The 22,779-nt window shown below is 46.3% G+C and overlaps 1 protein-coding gene across 1 annotated transcript; it reads right to left on the reverse strand.

The window, feature by feature from the left end:
- Window positions 1-3,387: 3,387 nt before the first annotated feature.
- LOC124657632 lies at window positions 3,388-7,890 on the reverse strand. Its single transcript, XM_047196150.1, has 5 exons — window positions 7,426-7,890; window positions 6,713-7,354; window positions 5,707-5,738; window positions 4,521-4,607; window positions 3,388-3,646 (listed from the first exon to the last, which is right to left on the reverse strand). Exons 1-5 carry the CDS (start codon window positions 7,888-7,890, stop codon window positions 3,388-3,390), a joined length of 1,485 nt encoding a protein of 494 aa, XP_047052106.1.
- Window positions 7,891-22,779: the final 14,889 nt, after the last annotated feature.

Raw genomic sequence — 22,779 nt, forward strand, 5'->3', positions numbered from 1 at the left:
AATACTTCCTCTAACAGTAGATATTAATCAAAAAATGGGTTGTAATTTTTTTGTCATTATTATTTTCTGCAGATGTGACAGAGAATCATTGCAAGGAAGATTTTCTTAGCGATGTTTCAACCAAACTTTAATGATAAAAACAACATACCATTGTACGCGTGTATTTATAATATAACTGTATTTGCAAATAGAGATGTTTGAAAAGTTGTTTTAAAAGATGTTTGAAAAGTGCATGTGAAAAGATTTTTTCTTAGCGATGATTCAACCAAACTTTAATGAGAATAACAAGTTTGTTTTGTAATAGAAGTGTATTTCCAAATAGAGATGTTTGAAAAGTTACATGGGCCATTGTATATTTGAAAGTTTGGCACCCTGGGTGTGTTCCTAATTGTGGTAAATCGAATAAAATAATAATAACTAATAAAAATCTTATGTTGGAACAATAGTTCTCAAATGAAAAATATTTATTTTGTATAAATAACTAAAGACTGATTTTTTTGTATTTTCTGGGTGTGAAATGAAGAAAATAAGGCACGATGATGATTGCAAAGCATACAAATATTAACACGCCAAGACCACAGCATGCTAAAAGTTAGTTCAAATTAGAGGACTTCAGTAATAAAGGGTAATCGGCCTTGAGACAAGTTAGTTCGATCGCTCGTACCTCCGGTAGACTGACCCGCATCCTCCAAGAGCGCATGTCTCCACATAGAGGTGTCGCTGATATTTTCTATTATTTACCGCCCCACTGGTATTGCGCCCCTAATATTTTCTTACTGGCGTGTCAGAGACACACCACTAGTATTATATGTTATTAGTGTGACGTAGAGGATAGACCACTGGTATCACGTTACTGTGCGTGGACGAGACACCACTGGTATCTTCTTACCAGTGTCGTGACGAGGCATTGCATACCACTAGCCATTCAATTAGTGCTTGGCGTGTGGCACTCCAAGTTACACGCCACTAGAACTATTTGTGCATTTTGAAAATACGCCATTTGTAGAACCCATTCGTTTAGCCAAATACATACATACATTTTATCCACCGGTACAAAATACACCACAAGGTCAAAATACATACAGAAAGATCGCATCCATAAGAGATAGGTGTTGGCAGTCGAAATCTTAGGAGAGAAAGTTATTAGGAAAAGGATCGAGGGAGATAGTTACATCCCGGCCTCAGAAGCTCGGAGACGTGTTCACCGGAAGCACCTCTGGCCTCTTAACGCCGGAATCACTCAGAGTGATAGATTTTTTAAAGAGTTTTTCGATCGATGACGCCGAGAATGATGGGGCGGGGAGAATGGCGAGATTTTTCAGGCAAGAACATTTGTCCTTTGCCTGCATATTTTCCTTCGTCGAATCAAAGTCCTGGTTCCAATACCGATAAAACCCAGAGGTGCTCAATGTAAGAACAGGCATAAGGCATTCCACGAGAGATCCTAGTAAACGGACAAAAGTAATTGTTCAACATTAATCATTTGTATGCTCAATGGGATGAACATCAAGTATCTTCTTGCTATCAAATTTTCTTGTGTTGTAGTATGCTTATTATTTATTTTATCTTTCTCTTTATAAAACATGTGTTTAGTGATGGCCTCCATGGTGCGTCAGCTGCAGCATGATTTGCCGGGGCGTGTTATTTCTCCCATATATGGATAGTCATGAGCAGCAATGTAGCGGTAGTCGTGTTATTCAAATCCTGGAATCTGAATTTTCTAGCTGACCTTTGCTAGAAGCCTGCCGTTTTTTTTATCTGATGTACTGCCACGCTCATTCTTTGTATCAGTTAACCTAGTACTTCTTGGATCCGCACTAAGATTTCCTGATGTACCGTCTTGTACTTATCTGAACTAGACTGGCTCTATAGTCGTTCAGAAACGTCAAAACTTGGGACGTGACTTTTCCGGCGTTGGCATCTTAGACGTAAGAGTTTTGTGTTCTGAGATGGGTTTCCTGTGAAGCTAGTTTTTTGTCCCTAAATGCTTTGGAAAAACTTGGGCGTGACTAACAAATGGCCTTCGTGCATGGCACATTATTAGTGTGAGATGTGGTACTTGGACTGTGGGCATCATATCAAATGTTCACATACCAGAGCACGTTTATCGTTCCTATATTTTCCTTGGGGAGTTCATTCGAAAGTTCTCTGTTCAAAATATGTTTATCGTTCCTATATTTTCCTTGGGGAGTTCATTCGAAAGTTCTCTGTTCAAAATATGTTATGCTTCCGCCGTTTTCCCTTAGCCTTATGACATAGCGGCTTAGGTTAAAGCAATAAAATCAGAGTGATGGTTGCTATTCACGGCATGATTTCATCTCTTTTGCTTCCAAAAATAGTTACTGGTCTGACGAGTATTTCCTTGCTGGTAGCGCTGACACTTCGACAAGCAAAAAAAAAATCTTTGTCACAAAGCTAGGCATGCCTCACCATGTTGATTTTGGGTGGAGCTTAACCTTAGCTGTGGCTGAAGCTTAAACCCAAACATGCCCTTCGGTCTAAAACTGATAATAGTTTTATGAATGATTGATAATTTCTTCAACTGGACTTGCTAATATCAGCTTAAAGTATACAAATCAAAACTGAAAAAACTTAATACAACTATCAACTGAAAACGACACTTAATAAGCTGAATTTGACATTAAACTAACAGATAGTAATTTTGAGCACATTTTTTTAAACTCCAACTTCTGGATGGACAATCAGATAGTATGTCCCACCACCATGGAATAAAACTAAATATGCATGAGCACTGTTCGAGTATGTAGCTCAGATCAATCAGATGCAAACAACACTCTTTTAAAAATAATTTGCTGATAAATCTACCTTAAAAACAATTGACTGAGACAGCAAAGATACTATTGTCATTCACAAATAACCGTCCAGAAGCATCATACGACACATCAAGTGGTAAAGACATGCTTAATAAAAGATCTAAAATAAATATGACCAATCTCATTCTCTTACATTAGTACATTGTGCTATGGCCACTCCCAGGTACACCATATCCGCAGATCTCAAATTAACCTTGTATGTTTTTGACACAGTTATGTACTATCAGAAAAGATACTATTGTTTCTCAAAGAATACACTAACCTTTAATATGTTACAGGAGTGGGGATTCCTTACATTCTCCACAAACGTGTAATTTTCTTCTCCCAGAACATGCTCGTAGACAAGCCTAGCCCAGCCCAGCCAAGACAGTCTTCAGTCAAGTCAATAATCTTCTTGACACGTTCATCAACTTGACGTCTCGCTCTGCAGAAACCATCTTTTATCTTTGGTCTGAGTTTGAGTAGGAGAATCCTGCAATTATTTAACTGAAAAAATGTAAGTGTCAGACAAGCAGTTCCCTTCACTCATGTCACGTGAATGCAAAATGGAGAGCTAAATTATCGCAGCAGTTATCCTAATTAGTATCTGTTCAAACAGGTGGAAGTTCCTCTTCATTTTAACAGGACTAGTACATCGAGGGAGGACCTTGACATCGACGGGCACATCGGTGCTTGACTCAACGGTGCCACCGAGCGCGGCGATGGTATTTGCAGCTGTCTGGACGCAGCGCAAGAAGGGGGACATGAGGACGCAGTGGAGCTGGTAGCCGTCTGCGGCGGCCAACGCCCAGATGCCAACGTAAGTAGGCCACCTAGAGCCCAAGTCCCACTCACCGGTGGCCAGAGATCTGGCGCCCAACTCCTTCCATCAGGCCGCCGCAGACAAGCCGCCCAAGTACCTGGCACTACTTCCTTCAGTCCGCGCCCACCCCCGAGCTTGTAGGATGGCGTCGCCGGTTGGTGCCATCGGGAGGAGGTGCCGAGGTGGGGTCTATTGGCTGGGCCTGTCTTCGGCCTGTTTCAGAACCTGCAGGATTTCGAGTTGTGGAGGCGAGCAGTAGCCCCTGTTCTAGTTGTCATGTTTTAACGACCAATATGAACACGTAAAGGCCATTAGATTGACTGAAATGGATGGCTCTGGTTAATTCGAGGGTACCACAAACGGCCTCATAATCTTTGAGCTGCTGAATAGTAAGGAAAGACGTGTGCTGAAGATGGCCTAAGATCACACATATTTTAGCCAGCCAAGCTACAGTGCCTGCATTTACATTGAGGTTCTACTCTCAAGTCTGGATACGAAACCATCATAGTAAAGAATCAGGTGACCACCATCCCTTGTGAGGCATATTGATTGATTTGATTATTAAAATAACAAACCCAAAAGCGGAATGCACCAAGCCACATCATGCATGGGTTTAAAGACTTTCAAGCACATCCTGACTTCATGGATTGTAGTGTTCAGAATCGACACAGGGTGTCTTTGCTAATTCATTTTTAGGTTTGTTGCCTACATCCGTTTTACAAGCTGATGCAAAACCACAAAATGACTTGGATTTTAGCATTCAAATCATCACGGGATGTCTTTGATAATTCCCCTAGATCATTTTCAGGGTTGTTGCCTACAATGGAATGCATGACAGGTAAGGACACAGCACACACACACAAGTTAAAATCTTATTCTCTTACCATACTGAGAGCGCTGATGTCTCAATCTGAGTATTCAGCAGGAGTCCAGAGAGGAGCACAAGGATTTCAAATGACCACCATTCCAAGCTGCATAAATATTGCCAAAGAGTGTTCAGTCTGAGCCACTAAATCCCAAAGAGTGTTCAGTCTGAGGCACTACATCACAAATAGTATTCAGTCTAACTCAAGAAAATACAAAAGAATAAGATATTATTTCAGAGAAAAACCAGAGTAGTCTCGAGCAAAAATTGTACTGATAGAGTTTCCTCTCAAGAAAATTTTACATTTCGTTGATGTTCAGATCAACACACAAGCATGAACAAGCAAGCATCAAACTTCCAGCAAAGAACAAACACTTTTTTAATACTCCAGACATAAGTATTTATGATTCATCAATGATTGCAAGCAAGCAATGACAGAATTCTACTAAACCAGTGTTCATCACAGATCAGAGAAAATGACATGGCAATGGAGTAAGTAGCATGCGTTATTAAGTGAAGTATGACAACAATTAGAGAACCTCATATGGTCATCTTTGGTTTAGCATAAGGATATAACTACTCCAATTTCATGTTTTATCAATTCAAACAGTAGTGTACAAGCAAGCACATCTGTGCACATACAAATCAAGTATGCATTTGATAATGCTAAGCTATATCATGTTTTATCTAAAGCAAATCAGTAACTACAGCCTAGCAGTACTCCAATTTCTGAATAGTACAACAATCGCCAGATCTACTATCTTTTTCTATCACCAGATTCAGTACTCGTGCCAAATTAAATTGGACATTTCTTGAAAAACTGATTGCACCACCATTGGACCTCCACCCTGACCTTGGCTCGACAGATCAAGCACCACCGCTGCAGATCCAGAAAACATTCTACTATGAGCCAAGTATGCAATATGACCACATTCTACTATGAGCCAATTAAAAAATGAGAGGGAATTTTGCCAATAATCTAGAGCTATATGTTGTAAGAAGCAAGCACATGGGAACATTACATCTCATCTCAAAGCAACTCCAGAAGAAAAATATAACTATCAGCATTACGGGGTATCTGAAGTTCTCAGAAAACAGTCAGGTTGCATTGTTTGAGGCTTTCAGGTAAGTAGCGTAGTTATGCATATAAAAATCCTTCAAAAGAATAAGACTAAATGATTATATCATGATCATATATCCCTAACAGAAAGACACAGAATCTTGGAATGTACTGGCACTGCCAAGTCAGAATATCCAAAGTGATGCACAGAAGCTCAGGGCATGTCCAAACACCAACATCGAGCTAGCCTATTAGATTGTTGACCTGGCAAACTTTCCATGATACACAAGAACTTGGTGAAGGAAGTAAAAACCTACATAATCTTAATAAACCTCTTAACTAGTTTGTGCCTTATAGTTTTTTAATTCCTCTGGTCATGCCAATGTAACTACATGAACCATAACACGACTATCGTAATAAATGGCTGGAATCGGTCATGATAACTCACTCAATGACTCGATCTAGTTGCACACATGTTATTACTATTGCACGCACTGAAACCCAAAACGGATACAACTTAAGTGCAAGTGCCGTTAGTTTGTTCCAAGCAAGCAAAAAAGCAGGGAATCCAACCAATGCCAAATGCCAAAGCAGAGGTAAGCAGGGAATTTCTTAGGTACAACAAGGTAAAAAAACTAGGAAAATGTCTGCCACTGAAAGTTCAGAGTGCAACAAGAAAAAACAATGTCCGTAGAAAAGGCGCATCGACATAAACATGAAATTGGTCACATGGGAACAATAGTATAGCTGAGGGTCCATCCACCAAGAACAGAGAAAGAAACTATGAACTGTAGACCACAAGAGGGTCATGGCAATCAAAGCCCTTAGTCAATGTTTTAACAGCAGATATGGATCTAACGGGGCCTCTTGCCATCCTCGATAGGAAGTCAAAAAGGACTCTATCTGCGTGACTTTTGCACCATCGCCATTAATCAGTGCTTCTTTGTATGAGTATGATTGCAACACTGCAACGAGAACAGAAGGAGACTCTTCGGTGCCCACAGGACCAAATCTGCCTCACGGTCTACAGCAACTTTGGTTTCTGGATCCTCCTGAGAGTCTGAGACATGACATGATATATATGATTTCGGTATAAGTAATATTCAAGTATTTGAATAGAAAAAAGTGCAAGGTAAGAATTTATGGCTCACCTTGTCGCATACTAAAGAAAGAGGCCACCCCATGATGTAGTGATGAGCTGGCTTTTGATATGTGTCATAAATGAGTATGTCCAGCTCTTCTGTTTCCAGACACAGAGATAGGAGTGACTCGCATCGCTCAAGATACTTAGTAGACAGGTACACAAAGCCATCGATAACTGCCTCAACATGCACTGTGGTATCATACTCATCAACTAATGTACTGAGTTTAAAAGCATTTTTCAAGGTCCATTTCTCAACACCATCATCATCAGCTCTCCAAAACCAAACAAAAAGCCTTCCTATATTTGCATCTGAGTCATCTGCACAAACCATACAGAGCTCCCCATCCTTGGTATGACCTAAAGCAGATAGCTTCGATCCTTTGTCTCCCACCAACAAATCCAGTCTAGAAATCTGAAGCGTGGTGGTGTTGAGAGTAAGTGCATAGTCCTCACACAAGTGTTTCCAGTAAACAAATCCATTCACCTGCCTACCAGCATCAAATACAGACTCGAGCCTACCAGCATCAAATTCAGCATCAAATTCAGGTTGTGGCGCAGGTGTCCACTCCATAGTGGCCGATGAGAAGACGGCGATACATGTCGGCCTCTTCATGTGTTCGACACAAACCGCGCGGTACACCCCCACGTCCTCTTCGAAGAATACAAAGTGAAACACAATTGTCCGGGAGTGTGTGAGCTTGTCCGGTGGCAGGGGAGGACATGCAGCGCCTGTGTGAGGGGGTTGTATGCAGCGATCTGGTCGGTGCTAAGGTTGACAAGAACAACGTAGCCGCGGTGGCAGCTCTGGATATCCCACCCGTGGGGTTCATGTGCGCTATCTTCGGTGAGACGGGTGAGAAAAAAGTCAGCACCACGGATTACGGCGGTGTGGTCCGGATCGGAGCGGCCACGGAGAGGGAAAAATGGAGGGATGGAGGGGCGGCAGGGTTCGTGGAAGAATCCTAGGAGCTGTGGCGGGTGGAGCGCCTGGAAGCGGCAGCGGAAGACGGGGGACGAGCGGACAGCGTGGAGGAAGGTGGGGCAGGCAAGGGCGGCACGGACGAGACTCGGAAGGGACGGGAGATGGAGGAAGATCTCAAGAAGTAGGTCGTCACCGATATCCTTAATGGTGGTGGAAGCCCACGGCCTGGGGTGCTTCGCCGCCCGTGGAGGTTCGGAGGCCATGGCTAAGAGGGAAGATTTGATTTTAACCCCCCCCCCCCCCTCCCCGCCCCCTCCCAGTTGGCTTGCCTTGTATCTTGCTGTTGTTGAAAATGGCATGATTAACAATGGTATCAGCATATAACAATGGTATCTTGCTGTTGCCGAGCGCATATTACGCACTCTCAATGACACCATCCGAGCCATGCTCCTACACGCCTCCATGCCAGCATCGTACTGGGCGGAGGCGCTCAACACAGCAACATTTCTTGTTAACAGGCGCCCATGTCGCCCTCGCCATCGCCAGACACCATTCTCGCTGCTATACGGTGTCTCTCCAGATTACTCTGCTCTACGTGTCTTCGGTTGCCTGTGCTTCCCTAACACCTCAGCCACCGCCACCCATAAACTCGTGCCGCGCTCTGCTCCATGCGTCTTCATCGGCTATTCTGCTGATCACAAGGGCTACAGGTGCCTTAATCGTGCTACCGGCCGAGTTATCATCTCCCGCCATGTCAAATTTGATGAACGCCAGTTTCCCTTCCGCAGCTTGCCAACACCCGCTCCACTACCTGTCACCGACGACGACTACACTCCTACCATCACCCAGCCACGAGCACCCACTCCGGCGGGGTTTCCGCCGTCCACTCCATCGTCCCCACCCTCCCAGTCTCCACGGACACCACCACCTGCGCCTCCCATCCCCAGCCCTGTCGCTCTCAGCCCCAGCCCACCTGACGAAACTGCTCCAGACTCACCTGCCTCGCTCCCTCGCATTGTCACACGCTCTCAGCTTGGCATCTTTAAACCCAATCCCAAATACCTGTGCACCCCTACAACATCACAAGCTACGCAGCCCGCTCAACCTACCACTCGCGTCGTCACACGCGCCCAAGTAGGCACTTTCAAGCCAAACCCAAAATATGCCCATCTCACGACGAACTCCACTGACATCTCACCCATACCCAAATCCGTGCGGACTGCTTTGCGTGATTCTCGTTGGCTAACAGCTATGCAGGAGGAGTACAGGGCTCTGATGGCAAACCAGACATGGACACTTGTGCCGCGGCCGCTGGGCGCGAACGTGGTCACCGGCAAGTGGCTGTTCCGCCACAAACTACGCGCCGACGGATCCCTGGAGCGCTACAAGGCGCGCTGGGTCGTGCGCGGCTTCACTCAGCGGCCAGGCGTGCACTTCGACGAAACATTCTCCCCCGTCATCAAATCGGCGACCATCAGTGCTGTACTCGCCATTGCTGCCACCCGAGATTGGCCCGTCCATCAAATGGACGTGAACAATGCCTTCTCGCATGGCCACCTCGTTGAGCGGGTGTACTGCCAGCAACCGGCTGGCTTCGTCGACGAGCACCATCCTGATCATGTCTGCCTCCTCGACAAGTCCCTGAACGGGCTCAAGCAGGCACCGCGAGCCTGGTTCGACTGGTTCGCCAAGTTCATGAGCACTATCGGCTTCATCGCGGCGCGGTACGACCCGTCGCTCTTCGTCCTCCACTCCGGCAACAACACAGCATACCTGCTGTTGTACGTGGACGATATCGTCCTCACGGCGTCGTCCATTCCTCTCCTACAACAACTGCAGCACCGTTTGTTCGCCGAGTTCTCCATGAAAGACCTTGGTCCGCTTCACTACTTCCTCGGGATCAGCGTCACGCGGAGCAAAGATGGCTTCTTCCTCTCCCAACGCAAGTACGCCAACGAACTGCTCGATCGTGCCAACATGTTGTCCTGCAAGTCAGTGACCACTCCGGTGGACACGCGTGCCAAGCTTTCTTCCAGCGACGGCCAACCCGTCGACGACCCCTCGGAGTACAGGAGCCTCGTCGGTGCCCTCCAGTACATCACCATGACGAGGCCGGACCTGGCCTATGCTGTGCAACAAGCATGTCTGCACATGCACGACCCCAGGGATCAGCACCTGGCGCTCGTCAAGCGGATATTGCGCTACCTGCGCGGCACTACCACCCTTGGCCTGCACATTCGCCGGTCGACGGCCCTCGACCTCGTCGCCTACTCCGACGCTGATTGGGCTGGCTGCCCCGACACACGGCGATCGACCTCAGGCTATGCCATTTTCTTCGGCGACTCGCTGATCTCGTGGTCCTCGAAGCGCCAGCCTACCGTCTCGCGCTCCAGTGCTGAAGCGGAGTACCGCGCCGTCGCCAATGCCGTTGCAGAGTGCTGTTGGCTTCGCCAGCTGCTTGGCGAGCTCCGTGCACCGGTGACGAAGGCGACCGTTGTCTACTGCGACAACATCTCGTCTGTGTACATGGCAGCGAATCCCGTTCACCATCGGCGTACCAAGCATATAGAGCTCGACATCCACTTTGTTCGGGAGAAAGTCGCGCTCGGACAGCTCCGTGTACTCCACGTCCCCACAACTCAGCAATTTGCCGACGTCATGACCAAGGGGCTTCCGACGGCGGCGTTCCAAGAATTCCGGTCCAGCTTGTGCATTCGGCCACCGGACGACACAGCTGCGGCGGGGTATTAGCGCAAGCTTGACTAGGTCTCTGTAGACTAAGTGCTGACACAGTTTTCACCTTCCACGATTGTAAGCGCCATGACGCGCACGTCGCGCACGACGCGCACTCCGTGCACTGGACGGTTGTACATCACACTATTTATACTGATCAATACAAAGAGAAGCACCACGGTGCATAACAACCTCATTCTATCAGTCTTCAGGCAGCTCTGCAAATGACGTGGCGCGGCGTAGCTGCCGGTGGCGGCAGAGTTGTGCTATAGGTCTGCTACAGGTGGCCGGTTGCCACTTGTGCTGGCTCTTGGGAATCATGGAGCCATGGAGGTGGTGTGGCCTGCTGCAGGGAAATAACGTCGGAGGAGTCACTTGCGGTTGAGGTGGCGGTGTCGGAGGAGTCACTTGAAGTTGCAGGGAGGAGGCGTGCCACATGATGTTCCAGGTAGCTTTGCGTCGTGGACTCATGGTGGCCGGGCAGGTGCGTTTGGTGGTGCTGTTGCGCATCTAGCGTTTCCCAGGGTGGACATCGGGGCGGTTTCCTTCGGATGGTGGGTGTGGTGGGGGAGGACAACCACCTGACCTGAGGTGCCATGGCGGGTCACCTGCGTCCTGCGGTGGAAGTGAGCTGCAAGACACACGATGCTAGTGTGACTTGGGCTGAAAAGTGTCAACACACCTTCTGGTATGGTATTCTGCGCACAAAAATATAGCACCGAGGTCGGCATTGTGGAGGATGTGCTCCGCCTCCCTCGTTGTTTTGAGTCTTAGACTCTCTGGGTCAAAATCAGTGCTTTGGCCTTTGCGAGACCGAGTGTTTGGTGGCCTCACCGTCGCTTTTCCTACAATGGTGTTACCTTGGAGGTCCAAAACTTCGCTACAAAGAGTTGGCTTGCATTTCTTGATAGCTTTGTCATCATTGACACTGGCGGACGAAGCGTCTCTGTTACCCGGACAAGCGGGAGAAGGACTACTCAGGAAAAAGGGCATCTTCAGTGGGCTGACCCATCGGGTCGTGGCCTGTCCGATTCGGTACGCGCGTACTGGTGGACCGGCTGCGCACACTTCCTCTAGCCATCAATGGAAGAAGACCGACAAAGCTGCTCGCGCCGCCCCGACGCATGTGTTCCTGCTATGGCCGCGCTGCCCGATGCATACGCTTCTTCTCTGGCCGCGCCGCCCGCCGCCTGCCCGCATCAATGCCGACGTTTCGGCCTAGGCGCCAGAATCCAATGCCCCTGGCCTTTTTAAGCAGGCCAACCACGCCCACTTTGTTGGACAACAACTTCTTCCATTCGACAGCACCACCGCCAGCATATCTGCAACAATGGGTGGCGACATAGACTCGAGGGGAGGGCATCTAGGACGCCCTCCAGGCCCTGGGCGTGGACGAGGCCGAGATTGCCGAGGAAGGCGTGGTGGGATAGGCCAGAGTCATCCACCACCCTCCCCGTCACCACTGCTGTCCCCACCATCGTCGCCCCACCCCATCAACATCGACCTCTATGGCTTTGAGTTCGCATCGATCGTCGATGGACAAGAGCCCCGCAATGGCGTATTGCGTGTGTCCGATGGCGCCACCGACATGTGGTCTGTGGAGGTGCTCTTCGACCGCGAAGGGCAGATCTTCCTCTGGAAGTGCTTTGCCCGTCCGCACACCATTGACCTCGGTCACTTCGTCGTCTTTAAGTACGACGGCCATGTCATGCTCACCGTCAAGGTCTTCGACGAGATCATATACCGCCGCCTTTGGCAAAATTTTGGCCGCGTAAAAAACAAGGATAGTAGAGATCTTTCCATACCCCTTTGAGAGCAGAGCACGATCGTAAAATTATAAAATCTGACATGTACGCATTGCCCTGTAGTGGCCCATATGGCATGTATTGTTTTATATATACGAGCAATTTCTATACGTGTGGCGTACTCATACGGTCACGTGTGTGTGACTTAATGTGTTGGGTTCACGTTAGGCAGATGGAAGGCAGATGGAATTGTTAACTGGTCACATGATCTTTTTTTAACGCTCCGTATGTATACATACGGGTATACATGAGCTCGATATGGATTTCGGTAAACAAACGTAGGACAAAAAAAACTAAATACAACCCCTCAACTTGGAAATGGTTGGAAAATTGGCTAGTTCTGGTCATGTCGTTGCTTTTAAAAAAACTATTTACAGCTTACTATGGGAACTATTATTCTTGCACATTCTAACTCTAGACACACTACCATATTTTTTCATATATATGTATCTATTCATTGTAATATTTATTAGTAAATACATATCATCACTGCTTCGATCACCGGTTAGGTTTCTAAAACTATGACCCTGTCACACGCCGTCCTCCCCCTTCCTCTCTGTCCTACCCAAATCCCTAATCCCAACTGGCAAAAAACTTTGCTCTCTCCCTCTCCCCACCTCCCCGGCTTAGATGCATGCCTGCACATGCCAGAAGTGGCGGCCCATGACCGACATGGGCCATGGGAGATAGAGAGCTAGGCACCAAAAATAGATGCAAGCCGCTGCATTCCACCGACTTTCGGGAGCTCGCCGTGTTCTAATACGAGCTCCTAGTGCTTCACGTGGGATCCACCATGGACATGACAGCGGTGCAAGCATGGCCATGGGATGGCACCCGCAGGTTATTGGTACGGGTAGTGCCATCACATACCCGTACCTGTCACCTTCAATCTTACCCATCACCTGTACCCATACCCGTCAACTGGTATAAGTTTTTCCCATACCCGTCACCCGTCGGGGTAAATCGGTACCCGCGGGTAAAAGTACCCGTGCTTATAACACATCAAATTGATCAAAAAATATGACATGAGTTGAAGCAATCTTAAATAGGGGACTAATCCTCACTAACCTACCAGCAATTGTGAGACCGTAAAGTGTGAGTTTCAGCCTAGCTATGTGAAGGTGTGATTAGGAGGTGGGAAATTAAGTACTTTAGAATATTACAACGGCCTACTTGTTAAACTTTGAGTACATGGGTACGTGGGTATGGGTTCTATGATTTCATACCCATACCCGCACACCCGATGTGTATGATATTTTCCCATTTACAAACCCATGCGTAATATTTTATCTCATATCCATACTCCTATTGGATTTTTATCCGACGGGTACGCGGGTCATGGGTATCCATTCCCATGCTTAGATACAAGCCATGGCCGCTTGCATCTAGGGATGGCAACGCTTGCAGCCCATCTATATATGAGTGGCCAAGCGATTGCATCTCTCATCCCACAAGATCGAATACCTCAGCCCATGATGCCTCATGCAATGATGCGAAGAAAACCGTCGCCACAACTGTAGTTTCCTCTGCTTCACCGTCACGCTGGTAGAGACACCCGCAACTGCATGTTGCCTCTCAGCCCCCGACTGCCACCCTCGCTGCCAACACCCTACCCAAGCTTCCACCTCCGCTGGTCCGTCTCCCTTCGTCCCTCCCTCTAAACCTTCTCAATCTCTCGTGAGCCCCCCTTCCTGCGCCCATACCCTCAAGTTGCTTATATTTATCCGAGAATTCTTTTATTTGCCTTGCGGTGAGCCTAGGCTTCGACAAATTCTTGGGTCCAGCACTGGTCATTGCCTAGGTGAATGCGTGGTTATGGGATGCTTGTGGTTATGGGATGCTTGTGAACGAATATCAACGTTGTTTTGTACTTTTGTTGGGTGGTTGCTTTAGTCGCTTGGGTGTATGTGTCGTTTGCTCGAGTGGTGTATGGCCCGAGCTGGTCAGTGGCGTTGAGTTGTATCGATTTCCTCCAACTTTCCGTATAAACGGGTTGGATGAGTTTTGGGTACGTTCTGTCTGAATCGTGATGCTGTCATACGATTCTAGATTCTATTTAGGAGAATCTAAGATATTACGATCTTCACATTAATGATCCTAGCACCAAAAGGTCTAATAGCCATAACACAAAAACGCACCCAGCTGATTCTTATCTTTAAGAAAAAAATAGAACAATTAGCAATCCGATCGATCTAGGGCTAGGCTGGTTCTACAAAATTAAAAGCTTCTTTAGAATAAACATACCTGGTCTTTGAGAAAACCAGGGGTAGCATCAGATAGTGAAGTTTTGACGTGGCACACTAAGTCGGCGTTATCTGCACAATGCAGAGCAATGCTCTTTTGCCCTGTAATCGCAATTGTACGGCCTTTTGCTGCCCCAAGTTTCAAGGCCGTATATATCTCGTCCCAGTGTTCCATGCGCTCCAAACCATCGATAACCAAAAGGCAACGATGCTCACGAAGAATATCACAGCACGTATTTGCATGTGATCTGTAGGACTTACGACGATACTCCTTTTCTTCTGCTTCAGTTGTTATTGAACACAAATCCCAAAGTAAGCTCCGATAGAACTCCTCCAAATCGTGCGAACAAGCTATGTCGACCCACGCGAACTTGCCCCATCTGTGACTATACTGTCGAGCCATTTGGCCCCGATAAATACTTCTCACAAGAGCTGATTTGCCAACACCAGAAATCCCCCATACGGACATAACTTTAAATGCCGACTTGCCGTTATGCCTTATTTCAGTGTCTACCCCTTTCAAGATATCAAGAATGTTAGCCGCTTCAGACTCAAAAGGTTGAAAATCCCTCGCTTCATATTCGCACTTGTCGCCATCATCTTGAGAACCCTGAAAGTAATAATAAACAGTTTCAGTTTAGGAACCACCATATACGCGAATGAACGAATAAAATTATGCCCATCTCATAATGTAAAAGTTTCCTTATGAAATTCTATCTATGAACCAAAACCCTTGGCTAATTTTACATACCCAAAGCACCAGATTTCAAGACATATCTGGTAGAATCGTAACCATAGAATACGACCCTAATCGAAATGCATACATTTGTCTCATACACAATGGGGATGGTGAGAATAGATATATTAAACATCCCAGAGGGGCTATAATTTTGGAGATACTATTGTTTCTGGTACAAAAGTTCCTATATCAATGGGAAATGCCCTACCTTTGAGTGTGGTTTGCACTATTGATTTACGTAATTGGAAGTAACCAATTAGGTTTACGATGAAACCTAGAAATCGATCACTGATCCAATTTGACTACCTCTACGGGATAGACCTCAACAGAAAACTGTTGAGTAACGGCAGCAAGTGATTGAGTTCAGTAGTTCCTCATAGAAAATTAGGCGCAACGGTAAGTGAAAACGGAAATTGCACATTGATCTCCCAGCAGCTAGAGCCGCCACGGCCACAGTTCTAAACATAAGTCATAAATGCTCAGCTTTAAATTAATAAAGCCATACTAGCTGAAAGATACAGGGATGCACCGTCCCGGGTACACTAATGTGCACATGCATGTAGGCGTCTCATAGGAGGAGGCAGTCAGGCTGGCCTTGCAGGCCTCAACCGCACCGTCCTCGCCCCTACCGTGAGATCAGTGGGCCGCTCCTCCCCCCCCCCCCCTCCTCCCCGTGATAGTACGGTAAGTCAAAATATTTGTAGAAAAAAAGCACTTCACCATCTAAATCATCACTATAGTTTCATCAGATTCATCTTAATATATATTTCCATACTCCTAGGTATTTGCATTTTTCTATAAACTTAGTCAAACGCCATAGATATTTGCACTCTTCACTATAAAATTAATCAAACTTAAAGAAGTTTTGACCTAAGATAAATCTAGAACTTCAAGTAGTTTGCAAAGTAGAAAATAATTAACGACCAATAAATTACCTCCTTGAACAAGACACACACGGAGTGATCAAGTGAGAACTGTCTGATCTCCGATATGTTGTGCGGGTGCCCTGTGCACAAGGTTGCAATTTCAAATTGCTGCGTGGACACGACTATCCGGCTCCCGTTGTTGATGTCAGGCAAATATGTCTTGGCAGTGCGCCAGTCAACCATACTGCACAGGTTCTCCAGGACGACGAGATACCTGTGCTTATGAACTCGGCTCACAAACTCTTCCTTGAGATGTTCTTCCGTCGTTGTCGCCGCTTGCATCATCGTCATTACATCTACACCAATGACTGTTTGTTTATCTTGGCAAGAATCTGCAAAGAACTGAGCCAACAGGCTCTGAATGAAGTCATGGGGATTAAAAGGATGCACGAGCTTTATCCAAGCACGGCATGTGAAGTTTCGACAGGTCTCCGGGTCATCGTATGCTTTGCTGATGATGGATTTCATCCCAATATCACTGCTAGTTCCCCACAAGGAGACCACTTGAAGATCTCGGTCTTCACGGTTGATCAGCCGGCCGAGGTCCCATAAACCATTCTGCCTCTTGGCAGCAGCCTGGGCCTCGACAAGCATGTCAAACGTTTCGGCTGCACCAGTGACTGCCGGCGTGATGACCGGCGGCTTGGAGCCGGAGCTTGAGTCGCCCGTGATGTTGTAGCGCATGTTTCTCTGGCTGACATCGATGACTCTCTCCTTCAGTTCCTTTATGTTGGCGGCGGCGAGATCTAGGGGCAGCGTGGGCGCCATGCACGGCGGTATCACACGCCACCACCATGCCGGCTTGTCGTCCATATGGACAACAAACTCGATGCAGTCTTCAACGTCGAAGGCGAGGTCCCTGAGCTGCCTCACCCAGGCCTTCACCACCACATTCTTGGCGCCCTCCTCACTGGTGACGTTCAGAAAGCATTGCATCATTTCGAACTCACCGGTGATGAAAACAAGGTCACGCTGGACGCTCTCCTTCAGCTTTGTCTCCTCGTCGATGGCGGACCTGACCTTGATCAGCGTCCCTTCTACAACGGTCTTAGCCACCCCAAGAACGAGGTCCCCCATGGTGCTCTCTCGACCGGTCTCTCTTTGGTTTTTTGGTTCGTGGTGCTGGTAATGGCTGGAGGTGTGAACCGAATGGGCTTCTGGGGATGAGATTATAGAGGGGAGATGAGAGGCAAGAGAGCATATTTCTGAATTAATGCATAGGACTGACCAAGTCAATGGGATGAGTTTGATTCAAAGGATTTGCATCGTCACCACTATAATGTGTCTTGATTCCTTAATATCTTACTCCAAGTAGATAGATAATGTGGGCAGCTAATGTGTCTTGATTCCTTGATTGAGGTGTAGACAGCTAGAGTGGTTCATCTATTGGGTAACACCTAGCGACGATCCTAGAAAAATATTAAGACGTATGCCTACTGGGCCGGACTCCACAAGGTCTGCCAAATAATTTGCTATCAGCCAGCTGTACGGGTGTAAACAAGGCAAACTCGATAGAATACATGCTGTCTCGGCTCGAGCTCGATATGGCCAACGAACCTATAAATTACCTCGAGCTCGGCTCACGAGCTTAGATATATGTTCAAGCTCGATTCGTCGAACACTCGCCGAGCCAACAAAGCTCAAACCTTCTTTTTATGTCGCGTCACTCAAAATATGGTCCGGCACGACGATTTGGAGCACGTTTGGAGACAACATCGGACAAAAAGAGACTAAAAATCTGTACAACAAAAAAACCCTTCCCAGCCACGTACATCAAACAACGTTCAGATGCATGCATTTTAATAGAGAGGACCACCCTATATGGGAAAAGTAGGTGAGAGAAAGTGTGAGAAAGGAGAATGACATGTGGGGACTAGGAGTTGCAAACATGCATCCGGGCGAGGCAAGAGGACGGGAATAATTTATGTTGGTTCTACATTTGCAAGTTCATTCGCCAGACGACCCACCAGGGGGCCAAAATTTTATATCAACTTGAAGTACGTAAAAAGCATTCATAACTTTATTTTATCATCTTGTGCTTCATTTACATACACATATATATATATATACTGACCACTTTCTTGAAATTATTAGATCCAATGGTTGCGGAACGGTCTTCTAGCAACCGAGCGTGTACGAGCAATTCAAGAAGAATTGGAGGATTCTTACTTGAGCAAGTCATAGCTCCAGACGGAGCATATATACTATCAGCCCCTGATACGTTCAATTTGAATCACTATTTTATATCATAATTTGCTGTTATTCATTGATATATTTCATATTTGGATACAATACTTATGTTATTTCATCTATTTTGCATGTTTCATCATTATTGGAGGATCAAGCACCGGAGCCAGGATTCTGCTGGAAAAAGCACCGTCAGAACGCAATATTTCGGAAGATCAACTGTGGAAGGAAATTATACCAAAAATCCTATTTATCAAGATGACGAAGGAAGCCAGAAGGAGGATCCAGCTGGACCCAAGGTGGGCCCAGACCATAGGGCGGCGCGGCCCATGGCCTGGTCGCGCCACCATGTGGTGTGGGGGGCCCATAGCCACTTTCGCCTCCTTTTCTTCGCGAAACCCTTCGTCCCGAAGACCTAAGCCACAGAGGGTTCCTCACGGAGAGTTACAGCCGCCTCTGCGGGGCGGAGAACACCAGAGAGAAAAGAGCTCTCCGGCGGGCAGGAATCCGCCGGGGAAATTCCCTCCCGGAGGGGGAAATCGACGCCATCGTCACCGTCATCGAGCTGGACATCATCTCCATCACCATCATCATCATCTCCACCATCTCACCGCCGTCTCTACCGCAGCACCTCGTCACCGCCGTAGCAATTTGGGTTTGATCTTGATTGTTTGATAGGGGAAACTCTCCCGGTATCGATTCCTACTTGTTGTTGATGCTATTGAGTGAAACCATTGAACCAAGTTTATGTTCAGATTGTCATTCATCATCATATCACCTCTGATCATGTTCCATATGATGTCTCGTGAGTAGTTCGTTTAGTTATTGAGGACATGGGTGAAGTCTAAATGTTAGTAGTGAACTATGGTTGAGTAATATTCAATGGTATGATATTTAAATTGTGGTGTTATTCTTCTAGTGGTGTCATGTGAACGTCGACTACATGACACTTCACCATTTATGGGCCTAGGGGAATGCATCTTGTATTCGTTTGCCAATTGCGGGATTGCCGGAGTGACAGAAACCTAAACCCCCGTTGGTATATCGATGCAGGAGGGATCGTAGGATCTCAGAGTTTAAGGCTGTGGTTAGATTTATTCTTAATTACTTTCTTGTAGTTGCAGATGCTTGCAAGGGGTATAATCACAAGTATGTATTAGTCCTAGGAAGGGCGGTACATTAGCATAGGTTCACCCACACAACACTTATCATAACAATGAAGATTATTTAGCCGTATGTAGCGAAAGCACTAGACTAAAATCCCGTGTGTCCTCGAGAACGTTTGGTCGTTATAAGTAAACAAACCGGCTTGTCCTTTGTGCTAAAAAGGATTGGGCCACTCGCTGCAATTGTTACTCTCGCACTTTACTTACTCGTACTTTATTCAACTGTTACATCAAAACCCCCTGAATACTTGTCTGTGAGCATTTACAGTGAATCTTTCATCGAAACTACTTGTCAACACCTTCTGCTCCTCGTTGGGATCGACATTCTTACTTATCGAAGATACTACGATACACCCCTATACTTGTGGGTCATCAGCCCCCCCCCCCCCCATTTTGGATAAAAATAATTTTGGAAGTTGATGTAAACATATATGCATGGACGTGTGTCACTTCGATCGATATATTCATAACATTTTTTATGTAATATAATGGTTCCTATATATATATATATATGTGTCTGCATTATATATGTGTGTGCATTATAGCGTTCTGGTGAAATTCTATGCCGCGGCAGCGTTTTAGTGTAATTCCTTGCCGCAACAGAGTCTGCCGCGGAAGCGTTTTAGTGCAATCCCCTGTTGCGGCAGGGAAGGGCCCCAAAACGCTGCCGCGGCAGAAACCTTTAGCACCGGTTCGTGTTACGAACCGTTGCTGAAGTTCCTCAGCCCGAGTGCTCCTCTGCGGGCCACGTGGTGCCCCTTTAGCACCGGTTCGCAATTGAATTGGTGCTAAAGGGGGGAGGCGTTAGCACCGGATGAGTTGCACCGGTTGACCATCTGGTGTATATGGCCATTTCAAACCGGTGCTAATACCCCGTCTTCTACTAGTGTATTGAGCTATATTGAACTGAGGCATAGCTTGGTGGTTGGGATTGGCTGATGCATCCCCACCCGCCTATGTTCCAATCTCCGTATTCATAATTTGGTATTGTGCACATAATCACTTCTAGAAAAACAACACTTTCGGTTTCTTCCCTTTAAAGCTAAATTATTTTTTCTATATATATTAAGCTACACGTCGTTGGGCCTAAGATCTCCAATGTTTCTAGAAAATAAGTTGCATTGTATGCTGGTAGTAGAGAGCTTATATCAAAATGGTCGAGCTCGATAAAAAAAGCTCGCGAGCCTCAATCCAGGCTTGAGCTACATTGGGGTGATGCCAGCCTTTCCTTAGGCTTGCTACGTCAGATTTTTGCTTAGTTGGAGGAGAGAGAATGAAGGGAGAGAAGGTTGTCTTTCCTTAGCTAAGGGATGATCTCTTATGATATAAGAGAAGGCTGTTTTTTCCATTGTACGACTTGTCTTCCCTTAGTTACATAATTTTCTACTAAAAATAATTAATAATCATTTTGCAAGGAATGACAATAAGAGATAATGTATTGTACCAATTATATTTATCATCCTCTCTAGATGATATGGACTTCTAAGAGAAGACGTGACTTCCCTAACATTGTACATGCCCTTAGACCCCCGAGCCGGCCCCATAACGAATCAATCTCAAACGGTTTAACGAGCCTGAACATTTCTGTATAAATATGTAGGACTGGCTAAGTCAATAAGATGAGATTTAATGGATTTGCATCGTCACCACTAATATCTTACTCCAAGATAATGTGGGCGGCTAATTTGGCTTGTTTCCTTGATTGATAAGTACTACTAACCTGGTCTCGTCATATGGATGTAGACAGCTAGGGTGGTTCATGTATATTGGGTAACACCTAGCTACAGCCTAGAAAATATTAAGATGTATGGGACCTCAGAAGGTCTACAAAATAATTTGCTATCAGCCAACTTTAGGGATGTAAGCATCTCCGGAAAAAAAGACGGATCGAGTGTTTAGGGATGCCGACTCATGGTGCCGCTTTTGGGTCGCGTCTCTACCCAGCCACCACGTTCCTCAAACACGTCCACCATTTTTTTTGCGTTTAGGGTATTTGGAGATGCAACTAGTTTAAGTATAACACACAAATAAATATGTTTTACAATATTGTTTCCAAACTAAAAGTAACAAACAACTAAACTAAACAAATAGAAGTTGGGCTAGATCAAGGTGACGACACAGTTGATGCATCTCCTTTAAGCCTCCATAGAGGTTCTACGAGATCATGTTGCAGTTGAGCGTGAAGAGTGTTGTCACGGATTTCTACATGCATGGCGAGAAAATCATCAAACTCTATCTGGTGATCAACCTCCGCAAGAGGGCCCTAATACTTGTAGGGACCAAGATGACTGGCTCGAGTCTTGCGCTCATTCTCGATGATCATGTTGTGCATGATCACACAAGCTTGCATTACCTCTCACATTTGGTCATGAGACCAGCAAAGAGTAGGATGTCAGACAATAGCAGATTGAGCTTGAAGCACACCAATTGCCCGCTTGATATCATACTGGTAGCTCTCCTGGCGCTCAGCAAATTTGCAATTCTTATGACCCGTTAGCGCGGAGATTGTTTTGACAAATGTCATCCATGTTAGATAGATACCATTAGCTAGATAGTAGCCTTTGGTAGATTGGCTGACATTGATCTCATAGTTGCATGGTGGAGCATGACCTTCCATAAGTTCCGAAAATACCGGAGAGCCCTTCAACACGTTGATGTCATTGTGCGATCCTGCCATGACAAAGAAAGAATGTCAAATCAACAGATCATAATCCATCACAGCTTCAAGCACCACACTGCAATATCCATGAAGCCCATTATACAAACCTTACCAAGCAAATGGGCAGTTCTTTCATGAACAATACATACAATCGATGCTTACAAGCATCTTAGGGAATCCTCTTACTACATTTTGTGCCATGATCCTAGCACACTATACTTCAATTGGCCCTGTCAAATAGTAGGGGCAAACTTTCCCACCACGGCTCAGTAGAATATGTACATATGCAGCCAATGGCAGTGGACTCACTCATACGAAGGTAATCGTCATGTGCATCGACAAGTACTCCATATGCAAGCATCCTCATGGCGGCGGTGCCAACGGCGTCATGCTTCAGCTTGAAGTAGGGGTTGAACTCTCGCATCCCATGAAGGATTTCCGTGAACAATTCCTTGCTCATCCTATTGCGCCATGAAAAATTGTCGGCGTATGTTGCGGTGTCGGAGAAGTAGTCGTTATACAGCATGGTATGACCCTCCAACCTCTACCAACGCTTCGACTTTCTTCTTCCCGGCCTTACTCCACTGCCCAGACTCTTGTTCCTCTCCTCGGCGTCATCAAGCAAGTGATGATTGGAAAGTTCTTGCGAACATCATCGTCGTGGGCTGCCTCATCATTAAGCATTTGTTTGATC

Source organism: Lolium rigidum, chromosome 5 (genome assembly GCF_022539505.1).
Source record: "Lolium rigidum isolate FL_2022 chromosome 5, APGP_CSIRO_Lrig_0.1, whole genome shotgun sequence".
Taxonomy (NCBI): domain Eukaryota; kingdom Viridiplantae; phylum Streptophyta; class Magnoliopsida; order Poales; family Poaceae; genus Lolium; species Lolium rigidum.